Source organism: Pteronotus mesoamericanus, unplaced genomic scaffold, assembly GCF_021234165.1.
Source record: "Pteronotus mesoamericanus isolate MK-2021 breed Mesoamerican mustached bat unplaced genomic scaffold, CSHL_Meso_final scaffold_167, whole genome shotgun sequence".
Taxonomy (NCBI): Eukaryota; Metazoa; Chordata; class Mammalia; order Chiroptera; family Mormoopidae; genus Pteronotus; species Pteronotus mesoamericanus.
Genome location: NW_026555308.1, coordinates 35802674 through 35815020, shown reverse-complemented (window position 1 = coordinate 35815020; position 12347 = coordinate 35802674). Strand labels below are relative to the sequence as shown.

Sequence of the window (12347 nt, the reverse complement as noted above, 5' to 3'; positions counted from 1 at the left end):
AGCTTATTTGTACACTACCATTTACTGGCTCATCAGTAAAATACACATAGACTACTCACATATTGAGAAAATTGTCTCTACCTCCTGTTTTAAATTATTCATCATTTTAGGTTTATTGCTTCAGAGGGCCTTACAAAATCCTTAAGATTCCTGGGATCCCTAAGACCTTGAGGGTAAATGGTATTTCCATTTTTGCTTAAAATTTTTAAAGGTAATCCTCTCCTTCCTAGGTACCACTTCTCACTGGGAATTTGGGACTTGGGATATAAATGAGAATTATTTCTACAGGTCCCCTTGTTCCATGAGGTTTCAGAGATGCCAACTCATGGGGGTTGTGTGTTAGTTTCTGTTCTCTCCCCCTGGAGCTTGGAACAAAAGCCCCATCCGTAGGCTCACTCTAGGTCTGAAATGCCTGGCTTTGCCAGGTCTATGAAGCCATCTGCCCTTTTGCTGCCTAAGGTCATTCCCCACAGCTACCGTCCTTGACTATTTTCTTCCAGAACATTCTGCTGAACAACCCCGTAGTGATTTTGGAATTAAAATGTTGAGCAAACATTCTCTTTAAGAAATATGCCACACATACCCCCAAAAAAGCAACAAAGAGATATGACATGGTGTGCCTGAGGGCCTTGTAATGACCACAGGCTGTCACATTCTCCATTCCTTTGGAAGTACTGCTGGACTCTGCGGCAAACACAGGTTCACAGTTACTCCCAGGCTTAGTATTCACTAGTGCCTGGCACTTGGGGTGCTCTCTAAGTGTCAAGGATTGTTATATATTGTTGTGGCTCAAGGTGACATGGTGCCTGTCAGCCACAGGCCATATTCATACCAAGCACAAACCAGACACTTTCTAATGTGGCAGAGCTTCAGAATCACCTGGAGAGGCTAAGTAACCTAAGACTACCAAAACCCACCTAACCTTTTAAAATAGTAATCTGCCCAAATATTGCGGGGAATGTGTACCTTTTGCTCGCTTTCCAGGGGTCTCCAGTATACTTTAACATGGAACCAGATGACACTAGGTTTAAAAACTATCTGAGGCTACATCACTCAATGTGGTAACCACTAGCTAACATGTGGATATTTAAATTTAAATTAATTAAAGTTAAATACAATTTAAAATTCAGTTCCTTTGTTGCACTAGTCCTATTTTAAGTGTTCAATATGGCCAGTAGCTACATATTAGAGAGCTCAGATATCAAACATTTCCATCATTGCTGGAAGTTCAACCGGACAGCATTGTTCTCAAGGGTAAACAAGCCCTCCGTTCAGTTTTTCCCCTCTTCTTATACCATAGACAGCGCATATGCCAATCAAGGCCTCCCCCCTAGATGGTTTTGAGCAACCCATGGAAACACTGCGCTTAATTTAAGGGCCTTAGTGTGTTTTAAGTTTTATTCCTCAGAAGAACATTTTTTTCTGCATTTAGAGAACAAGAACACGTTGGCAGCACTCTCCGAAAAATCCACTGTGTAGCAATTTATTTAAATGATCTACATAACTCTATTAAATAAGAGTAGAAATTTTTTTTTAAACTTTAAATGGCTATTATCCTTATCCCCAAAGAAGTTCATAGAAGTATAAGTGCAAGAACTTTTAACCATGGCTTGAATATTTTCCTTTTATAGACAAAAATGCTATGCTCATAAAATAGATGTCTATTTTGTTTATGGCAGATTTATCTCAGTTTCCTTTTCTTGTACACTAATGTTTGGTACAAAAGGTCTTTCACACTCAAATAAATGTGTTTTCTACATCTAATAACACTTATTTTTACAGTTCAATTTATATTCACTGATCTTGCTGAATTTTACAAAGGATTTTGTTTAAATAGTCAGCAATAATATTTATGAATTGTTAGAGGGAAATATATAGCAGATTAAAAATTAATAATTAAAATGTGATACACTAAAAATGGCAGAAAAATGCTTAATTCTTTGTACATCAGACTATCATTTATTAAACAGTTACACTTGACATGAATATATGCATGACACCTGTCTTCATATAATGATAAAGGTAGTATAAAAGTATAAGTAAACAAATGCTTATGACAAGTTAAGTTTTATATTAATAATGTAGAAAGCATTTATTTTAAATTTGCTAAAATGTGACTGATCACTTGTCAGTTGGTACTGAAATTAGCATTTCTGCAGTATGTTCCACTGAGCATCATGCATGGAAGATGTTGATAAGCCTTCTGTTAACAAGAAGACGATAGCCCAATCAGTTTGGAAACTATCAGTGTTAAACTCCGCTTTTTCACATTCACAGTATATCTTAGCATCGTAAAGGCTCCAACAAGCCCTGTGGGAGGAAATGTGGAGTTTTCCATATACTTTACCTAGCATCTTACATCTGTAATCCTGCTACGTGCTGTATGTGCTAATGTAAACAAAATGTCATTTTGCTAGTAGATCAGTTGTATCAAGAGAAAGGCAGATGAGAACGTCCTCCAACCCTCTCATTTGGAAGTGGGACTGGAACAACATTTATTTATCATTTGCCTGTGAACACTTAGGCCTTGGTTTCCTCTTCTGTAAAATGAAAGATGTGTATTTGATTAAAGTTCTTTCCAGTAATAAAATATTTTGTTTTTCTATGCCAAGGCACAGTTAGTTTAAGCTGTTGTTGGGGATATAAAGCTATTAGAATGTGGAGATCGAGATGGAGAAGGCTTTGGGGATTCAAAAGGAAGAAAGGGAACTAGTGAGATTTGAACAGGTAGAGCTGGAAGAAGTCACCTTCCACATGGAAGGTCTGAAAGACTCACTTGGTACACTAGTCACAATCACTGGCTGGAGCTTAGGGCACTGGAAAGGAGGAGACAGGGCTGGTCAAGGGGTAAAGTTGAGCACACTGCCAATAAGCCGTTCAGGAACATCAGCCCCCTTCAACCAGGCCCAGAAATCTCAGGAAGCCTAATCTGAACATTTATTTTGGAGTATTTGATTGAATAGAACACCTTTAGCTTGGTCCTGCCTTCACCCCCATGTGCAGGCACTGCACTGGCTGGTGAGGAGTAATTAGCTAACTGTTGGACCAAAGATGATCCTTTGAGCGCTGATCTAAATGAAGGAACCTTCACTGACTGTAAAGACATCTCTCAGGCTACATGAAAATCAATATGTACATGTAGATGTGGGTAGATTCTAAGAATGTATGAATAGAGATGGAACGATAGGATTTTTTAATGAATGTGGTAGAAATTATATTTGTGCCCTTATCATCCTTGTTAAGTTGTTTTTGGCTTTCTTAAATCAATGCAGATTTCACAGCCTACAAGGAAAAACCTAGCTTTATTTGAATATATAATATATATTGAGTTTCAAACTCAACTGATCTGAAGTGAATCTTACTCTTTTCTTTAACCGAACACTTGATTTCTTCTCCAAATATTATTATATTGCCTAAAGTCCTAAGCTTGAAACCTGTACTTATTTTCACTTCCATTCTGTTGCATTTTATGATAAGGAACAGAGCTGAAAGGGTTAAATAGGAGCACAAGAGAACTGAGCAAGTTGAGATGTTGGAGTGGGCCCATTTCCACCGCCTGTCATTGGATTGGCTGGGTGCCTTGGTGCTCCCATACTTGCCACAGGAAGTCAGGCAGGGCGAGAAGAGGGAGAGGAGGGGAGGGGAAATGTGAAAAAGCAGAGAGGCAGAAGGTGAGCCAGACTAGAGTACCCAAATCACTGTGTCCACCCTGGCATTGAATGCTATCAATATGTTTAAAAGGGTAACTATGCTGACACCCACTGGCTTTTGTCTTTGTAATAATTAGAATGCATTTGACTACTGGTGAGATAAACTATTTGTAAAGTGTATATTGTTGTTCGGTAATATTTCAAAAAGATTGTCTTCTCCACAAGAGTGACAAATCCTCACTGTCTAAAAAATATCTCCTACTGAAGCTTGCAAGACCAGGAAAGAATGAGATGCGCCAGGGACTCTGATAGATGCCTCAACATATTTTATCTTGCTTACTCTCCAGAACAATGCATCTAACTATATGTTATTCCCCATTTTTACAGTTTGTAAGTTGCCCAAGGTAACTTCAAATTGAGCCCTGCCTCCTGGGGTAATTTTTCTCCTGGATCTGGTAGAAAATCACACTTTTATCACCTTAGGTAGTTTTCCACTTTTTTTTTAAAAGGTTAGAAACTTGGTTTCTTTGCAAAGTTTGCCAAGTTTCTTGAGTCATCTCCTAGGCTTTTTATATCTGGCCAATAAAAATGAAGAACTAAGAAATATTCCCATTTTCCCCATAGAAACAAGTTTGCTTGTCTGAATTACATGTAGATTGCCTCTCATCCTCCACTTTGCTTAAGTAGACATGGTTTACATTATAGCTGGGAACTTAAAAAGAACAAAGGCACTGTTTTCTCCCACCCTTGTTTGTGTATTATGCCAACATTAACTCTTACTATTTTTAATTTCAAGTATACATATTTTAAATAAATCAATTGTGTGTATTAACTATGAAGACATTTCAACCATTTCTTGTTCTGTCCATATTGACCCTATTTTAATTTTCTGTCTTTCTTAATGCATCCAAAAGTCTTTATTTACTTTTTTAGCTACCACACCACTTTGGGCAGGTATGTATCTGCTTTCTCTGTAGCAACACTTTGTGGCTTTTTAAAAGATGATTTTCCTTGGGTATTCAAGGACACTAAACCAAGGAGGAAGTTTCCATGACCACACTTGTCTGAGGGAGCATAAGCAGAGAAGAGCCAGGAACTTAGATTTGAATGATCACCAGCATTTGGAGAATCGCAGATGATATGTATCCTCTCTCCAAAAAAGCATATGCAAATACAAAATTTTAAATGAGCTTTCAGGGTATTTTAGTCAGAGTTTCTGAAATTGATCCTACATTAACTACTGTTTTTTTAAGGGGCACAATTTGCATATTTATTTACTCCCTTACAAATTTTCTTAGTTTGGGTTATGTGACATCTATTCTAACCACTTCATTTAAAAAGATAAAAACAGTTATTGGTGTTATTGTTTTTAAGAAGAGCTTTTTACATTTAAGTAAACTATAAACTGTGTTATACAAATCAGTATTTAACTATAAATACTATTTAGTACTAATAGATTTTCTACTAAAAAATGAAGGTAAACTAGTTCATACATGTTTTCTCTTAGATTTGGGAGGTAAAAATTAAAAGGGGCTATGGACTTAGCGTTTATCTGGCAAATAAAACATAGCTTTGTCTTGCAATACATTTCCCAACCCTGATTAGCATCTTGTTTGCAGGTATGGAACACAGTCATTGGTTACTCTAATGTATATAATAGGGAGAACCATAAATACAGACTTACAGATGATGGAGGTAAGTACTTTAGATATTGTGAATTATAATAATTTGGAAGCCACTTTTTTAATGTCATTTGGAGTTACTAACATTAAAAATAATATGCTTATCTGAATTATTACATTCTGTGCTTCCCTTGGTGCTATTATAACTGTGCGTGAGATGTTTTTTAATTCTATCTTGCTCTCGAAGGTTGGATATCATTCCTTTTCACCTAAATTACTGCAGTAGATTCTGGCTCAGGCTCCCTGCCCCAGGCTGGTCTTGCACCATCCATTCTCCACATTGCTGCCGGTCATTGCTCTGCTCCCAAAGCTTTAGTACCTTTTCAGTTTTAGGAACTTTTTAAATTTTTTCATTAGCACAGGAAGCCCTTACTATCCTGGCCCCTACCGTACTCCCTGGCTTCATTTTTGCCCGCCTCACCACTGAGTCTCAGAAAGCAGGAGAGACAGACACCTCCAAATACTTTTCCTCTAGCTGTACTCTACCACTTAAAAGATTTCATGTTGTTTTACATTTTCTAGATTTCAGAAACACTCTACCTTCCACCTGGGGTGCTTGTCCCAACCCTATCTTTTACTGGACAATCCTAATCATTCTTTAAGACCCTGTTCCAACCACCTATTCTAGACATTTTTATGAACCAAGTTATACCCTTTCTTCCTCCATACTCCCAAAGTACCCTATCGATATTTTCATCATAGCACTTACCACACGTTTACAGTAAACAGTGTGTAAATGTGTCTACTCCATCAGACTAAAATGAGCTCCCTGAAGACTGAGCCATATTTTAATTTTATCTGTGTTCTAGAACCTAATATGGGGCTTGCTCTTCTTTCCTAGGGCTGAGTTTCTTCTTAGGCAGGCATTCTCCACATGGAGGCAAGCATAGCTCCAGGCTCCTGACTCTTAGCACCCTCAGTAGTAGAAGGAGGAATGCTTCCTCACCCATCTGCAAGTTTGAGCCCTGAGGGAAGTGCTTTGGTTGGCCCTGCTTGGATCCCATGCAGGAATAGCAGGGTCCAGGGGGAATGAAATACTCTGGCCTAGCCTGGGTCATGTGTCCACATTTGGAACCAGCCCCACCCAAACGACAGGCACTGGGATAGGAGAGGGGTAGTTTTGGAAAGAAAAGGGGAATCCTATAACCAAGGTAAACTGAGGGGCAAAACCTAATGTCTATAAAAAGCCACACACAAAATAAAACAAGAATAAAATATACATGCATCCTTTACACACCCAGTAGCATAGGTAAAATTAGAATCATTTACAATACCAAAGGTTAGCAAAGATGTAAAGCAACTGAAACTCTCTTACCCTACTGGTAGGAATGTAAGTAACATGGTATAACTACTTTGGAAAACAGGCGATATTTTAAAATGTTAATTAGATACACGTGACCCAACAATTCCACTTTTAGGGTTTTACTCAAAAGAAATGGAAACCTATGTTCGCACAAATATTTGTACAGGAATGTTCATAGCTTGCTTTATTCACATTAGCCAAAAACTGGAAACCATCCAAATGTCCATCAATAGATGGATTAACAAGGAAAATGTAATATATCCACACAATGGAATACTGCCCCACAATTAAAAAAAAAAAAAAAAAAAGGAACCAAGAGTGTGTAGCAACATGCATGAATCTCAAGATAATTATGCTGAGTAAAAGAAACCAGGCGCTTCCTGGGAAATACAAACTAATCTGTAGTAACACAAGCTCTATCAGTGGTTGCCTGGGATGGAGGGAGGGAAGGCCTGAGAGAGCCTGAAGAAACCTTTGCGGGTGATGCTGATGGGCTGTATCTTGATTGTTGCTATGGTTTCTCAGGTGTATACAAACTTGTACACTTTCAGTGAATGGTTTATTCGACATAAGTTTTATCTCAATAAAGCCGATTACAAATTTTTAAAAAATGCAAGAGTACAAATTAACCGTGGCCTGGAACTACATTAATAAAAATAGAAAGGGCTTGTGTAAATAAGAAAGGAAAATCAACTTCCCTACCCCAGCGAGTAAACAAATGAATGTGTAGGTTGTAAAGGCCAGAAATTTGATCCTGAACAAGAAAAAGAGAATCAGTCAGTTATGTAGTTATTATGAGAAAGAGGAAGAACTGCTAATTCCTGAAGGAATTATCTTTGTTTCATTTGGGCTTGCCTGAGGCTGAACTGCCAGGACCTGATTATCAGGGACTTCCTGGACAAGAGAGTGCAGGGCACACCCAGCAATGCTGGAAAGGAAGCTTCTAGAATCAAGACTGAGTTTGTGTGAGTGTCTTCTAATGTGCATCAGTTTCTCTTTGTTTCCACAGAACCAAGTTTTGTTGTTGTTTAATGAATGCATGAAGGTCATGTAAATTTAACAGTTCTCAAAGTTCCAAAACACTATAGTCACTGATAGTTTATTTTTAAAAAATGCAAAAGTGGATTTAGCAGTGATTAAATTTTTGCAATTTTAAAAACAAGTAAGTTGGCTATTATGAATATCCTTGTCAAAAACCTATTGATGCCCAACAGTCCTACTATAATGTATTAATTCACATGATAATATCAAAAATAATTACTAAAAAGAGGATGAAAAGAAAGTCACTTGAGTCCCTTCTCCTTCCCTGCCAGCACAGTTTCTGTACACTCTTTGCTGCTTTTGTTCTGTTCCTTATACTCTGCCCTGCGGGAGCCTGGCTCTCACTTGGCCTCTCAGAAAACCCCACCTACAACACCACAGACCCTCACTCCCTGCCCACCCACTGCAGGTGCACAATCCTGTGGGGCTGTGGACACGTGGCTCCCACTGCTTGGCAGGTGTAGGCAGGTGTGAGAGAGGGCGGGAGGTTTGTTCTGGTTCCTTAACCTACTTTTTCCTAGAACCTTCCTCTTCTTTTACATTGTAATTAACCTTGATAGCCCTATTACTACTCAATTTCAAGTGCAGTAGTGCTTAAGTGATATTTTGTGAGCTGGCATGTTACACTGTCATCTCTCATGTTCTGTGTTCTAATTCATTGATGGAGAAATAGACTTGGAATATAACTAATTAATCAGTTGGTGTCTGGCTTATACGTAATATTGCATATGTTCCTATAGCTGAATGCTTGACACAATGAAGGCTAAATCCGCTGGCTAAATCCACTGTCTAAATATTCTTAAATTAAGGATAATATTTGTAAAGACACAAATGTTGCATACCAGTTTTGAGCTTTGAACATTGCAAAGTTTCTTTTGAGACAAGTAAAGATCTCACTGAATCTCTGTCCACAAATCTTGTCTAATATCTAATATACATTTAGTAAATTTTAATTGAGCACCTACTAGGTGCTTGGGGACTAAAACAGTGAATAAAATAGATGAATTTCCCACTTCATGAAGCTTCCAGTCTACATCTGATTCTTCAGGGTAGGTGATCTTCACATATTCCTATCCATTCTGACTATCATTGGCCTTTTGCAAAATCATGTTGCAACTTGGCATGAACTCTGTCTTGTTTTATCTAAATAAGAACTTAGATCGCCCTGACCATCTCTTTGTCCTTTCAGCTGCAGCAGTTTTTCAATCCCATGTTGGAGGAGCACCAGAAGCTCGCAGTTCATGCCAAATTACAGACAATAAAGAATGAAAATCTGAAAAACAAAAACCAAAGTGCCAGGATAGCTGCATGGCTACGGAAAAACACATAATTCAGTGGCCACTTTTGGCATTCCTCTTGCATATTATAAAGTAGTTTGCTGACATTTTTGTCTTCTAATACTTTGTGAGACTAGGAAACCACATGTTTTGTTATTTGTATTTCAGTCACACATACTACTCAGAGTCCTGTTCCTCCCATGTTGTCATGTTAGCTCTGTGGCTCAGTGATGGCTGAGGATTTTGCCAAACTGCTGTACTTCTGGGGAAGATTTCACTGCAAGTTGGGCTATTAAACAGAGAATCACTTTAAATAACTTGTAAAAAATTTACCTTAGAAAGTCTTGTCTTGCTTATTCTGTTGTGAAGGCCAGTGGAATAGTAAATAATTGGCTAAATGAGCACATTCTTTTCTGAGGGAAATACAGATCTGCAATACTCTAGAGTTTAGTTTGTTCAACTTTTAAATGAAAAGTGAGGAAATAACACAACTGTGTAAAGAAACAAACCAGAAGAATAATATTCCCACAGAAAAGCTAACGAGCAAGTTTTAAAAAGAAGGAACCAGACGATTTTATCAGCCATGTGAAGTGCCCTAAAGGCAAGAAGTGTGTCTTTTGCATATTTCTCTCCCCAGAGTGCCTAAGGCTTTACTGGCTGCTGAATTGTATGATGTCACTAGAAGACCCAGTAGGGCAGGATCTGCGAAGTGCCTTTAGGCTTGCCGTTGCGGAGGCCAAACTGGAGAGGAGGGCTCTGCTTTGCAGCTCTTTTTTTTTTTTTTTTTTTTTTTCACTTTTTAAATACATTTGTCTCTGCCTCCCCCCCACCTCTTTCCCTTGCCCCCTCCCACCTTTCCTCCCTCAGCTCTTCCCCTTTGGTTTTGTCCATGAGTCCTTGCTATATGTTCCTTGACTTTCCCCTTCCCTTCCCTTTCCCTGCCCCCCGCCTTCTCTCTTGTCTCTGTTGATTTCTTTTCCTTTCAGTGTTGCTGGTCATATTTTCCTTGCATCTTTGCATTGTTGGTTAGGTTCCGCTTATAGGTGAGATCATATGGTATTTGTCTTTCGCCCCCTGGCCTTGCAGCTCTTGACTATTCGCTTATGGGAATGGACAGCCTTTTAGCCAAAGTTTATGAGCAAAAATAATGATGTCAACAGACAGTAGCAGTTATGGGGTAATCTTCAGCATAAAAGGAGATGGTTAAATAAAGAGAAATGGAACTAAACGGCATAATCTTTACAGCTTTGCACTCGGGATTAAGTTTGAAATGTGGTTGCATTTGGCCAAATGGAACTTGCTTGTAGTTTGGACAACTTTAAACATTTTCATCAGTAACAATGTATGGAATTAGCTTAATCTTATCACACCTGATTAAATAGGACAGCTGAGGCAAATCATTCTACTCTAGAGTTTGTGCATGCATGATTTAATTCTGTTTTAATTTTGATTTTGGTTTTGTAGAATGGGAATTAAACTACACATCTCCTATCTACCTCAGAACAATAATGTAAAGACTAAGGAATATGTCGATTCAAGGCCTTTAAATATGTTATATGAGCTCAAGACAATGTGACCTAAGGTTTCCCCCCTGCCTATTTCTTGTATAATTTAATGGAACCACAAATTAAAATTTCTATAAAAGTTCACTTTCATATTCGCTTCACATGAAGTGCTCCCTGAATGTGAGTGGTAGTGTGTGAGATTTGGCCATGGGACAAAACAAAGCACAGTCTACTCAGATTTGACCTTGGGGCACAGGTCAGAAAGTTTTTTCTTTAAATTTAGAAATTTAAAATTTAAGCAATAAAATATCCCCTTGTCTTCAAATCGTTGTGCACTAGAGATCTTCCTATGTTTTCTTAAACATTCTTTTTATATTTCCTGTATTCTGATTATCGGTCTCATCTTTTGATAACCATGTCAGATGACAACTCCAGTGCTTTCCTTTCTCTTCGTCCCCTCCTTCACTTCCATCTCCTCCCTTTCTCCTTTGGGCTCCCATCTTCCCTCTCTGTTTCCAGTGACCTCTGCCTGGTGTCCATGTCCTCTATCCTTGGTCTTCCCACCCTATTGTGTTCTCATTCCTCCAGAGGCAGTTGAAGGCTGACACCTGGGACCCCAGCAGGCTCTGGTGCCTATTGTTGGGTGACGCCAAGCACTGCCTGAACCTCCTGAGAAGTATATTGGCAGGGCTTTCCAGACCATCATTTGAAAATTAAAGTCCCATTATATCTTAGCTCTGTAGTAACTAAACAGTGCTGAAAGTGTTTATCCAAAATCAAATGCTCAAATATTTGCTTAATAGTCCTTCCTCTAAATATGAAAAGGAAGTTTGAATAATGTACATTCTTTTCTGGTTTGGATAAAGCCAGTTACTCCAGACAAGAAAAACATTTATTATATTGTACTTTATACTTAACATAAAAAGAAGTAATTATTAATTGATTACTGTGAGGGCAGTAAGTCAGAGAGTGATACAGAGGCAGATTTGAATAAATGGTGTAAGTGCTTTAATAACTAAGAAGCCAGCTTATATATTAGGATCCCAACCATAAAACAATTTTTCTTTATGCTGTTCATTCTAAGAAGAGTTAAAGATATGCATGATGTACTCATGATTTTTTTTAATTTGGTAATTAGAAATTAAAGTTTCCTCACAATCTCATGCTTTTCTGCTCAAACACATTGAGTGACTTAACATTATTGACTTTAAGTGAAAGAACAAACGCCTTATTCTTGAAGTCTTGAGATCCTCTAATTTAGAACCCTGGGGCTGAACGGTGCAGCAAATTATTCTGAGGAACAGATGAAGAGGCAAAATAAGGTAAGATTTAAAAGGGAGATCTACTTGGTAACTTTTACTGTTCACCTCAGTAAATGCTGTCTTTGTTCCAGCCAAACTTTAGCGGGTTATAGTGTTGCAAGCAAAGTCTTAAGGGGCCTCACAACTACATATAACTGCCTCCCCACATGCAGAGTTATATAACATAGTCAGCAGCATGTGAAACCATATTATATTGTCTTCAGTCTGATCTCTCTAATTCAACAAAATTCAGCAAAGATAGTCTTCACAACACACATATTTAGGAGTCATTTGGGCTCTTCCTCTTCCCTTCTTTTCATAAAGTGGTCAGTCATGAAGGTGAGGCAGAGCAAGGTAGGTTCCTACACCAGTGGGAGCCAAGGGGGAGCCGTGCTGGCCCGTGGCCTGGAATGAGGTGTGAGGGCTTGCATGAGGCAAAGAGGGAGTCCGCATAGTAGGAGCAGCTTGGTACAGGGTGTCAGAGCCTGGGAAGAGTGAGTTGGGTGACCACACAGTGTGCAGAGGGGGTTTATGACATGAAGGGTAGGAGCCAAACAGGTTAAGGAGGACATCTATACAGGGGCGCCA

The 12347-nt window shown here is 38.6% G+C and overlaps 1 protein-coding gene across 1 annotated transcript in view; it reads left to right on the top strand.

Annotated features, from left to right (window-relative positions):
- LVRN (laeverin) overlaps nt 1-9696 on the top strand; it is a 51950-nt gene extending 42254 nt beyond the window's left edge. The window contains exons 19-20 of the mRNA XM_054589936.1: nt 5270-5345; nt 8866-9696. Coding sequence (XP_054445911.1) covers nt 5270-5345; nt 8866-9006 — 217 coding nt within the window. The 3' untranslated portion in view covers nt 9007-9696. The remainder of the gene's footprint in view (nt 1-5269; nt 5346-8865) is intronic.
- The last annotated feature ends 2651 nt before the right edge of the window (nt 9697-12347 follow it).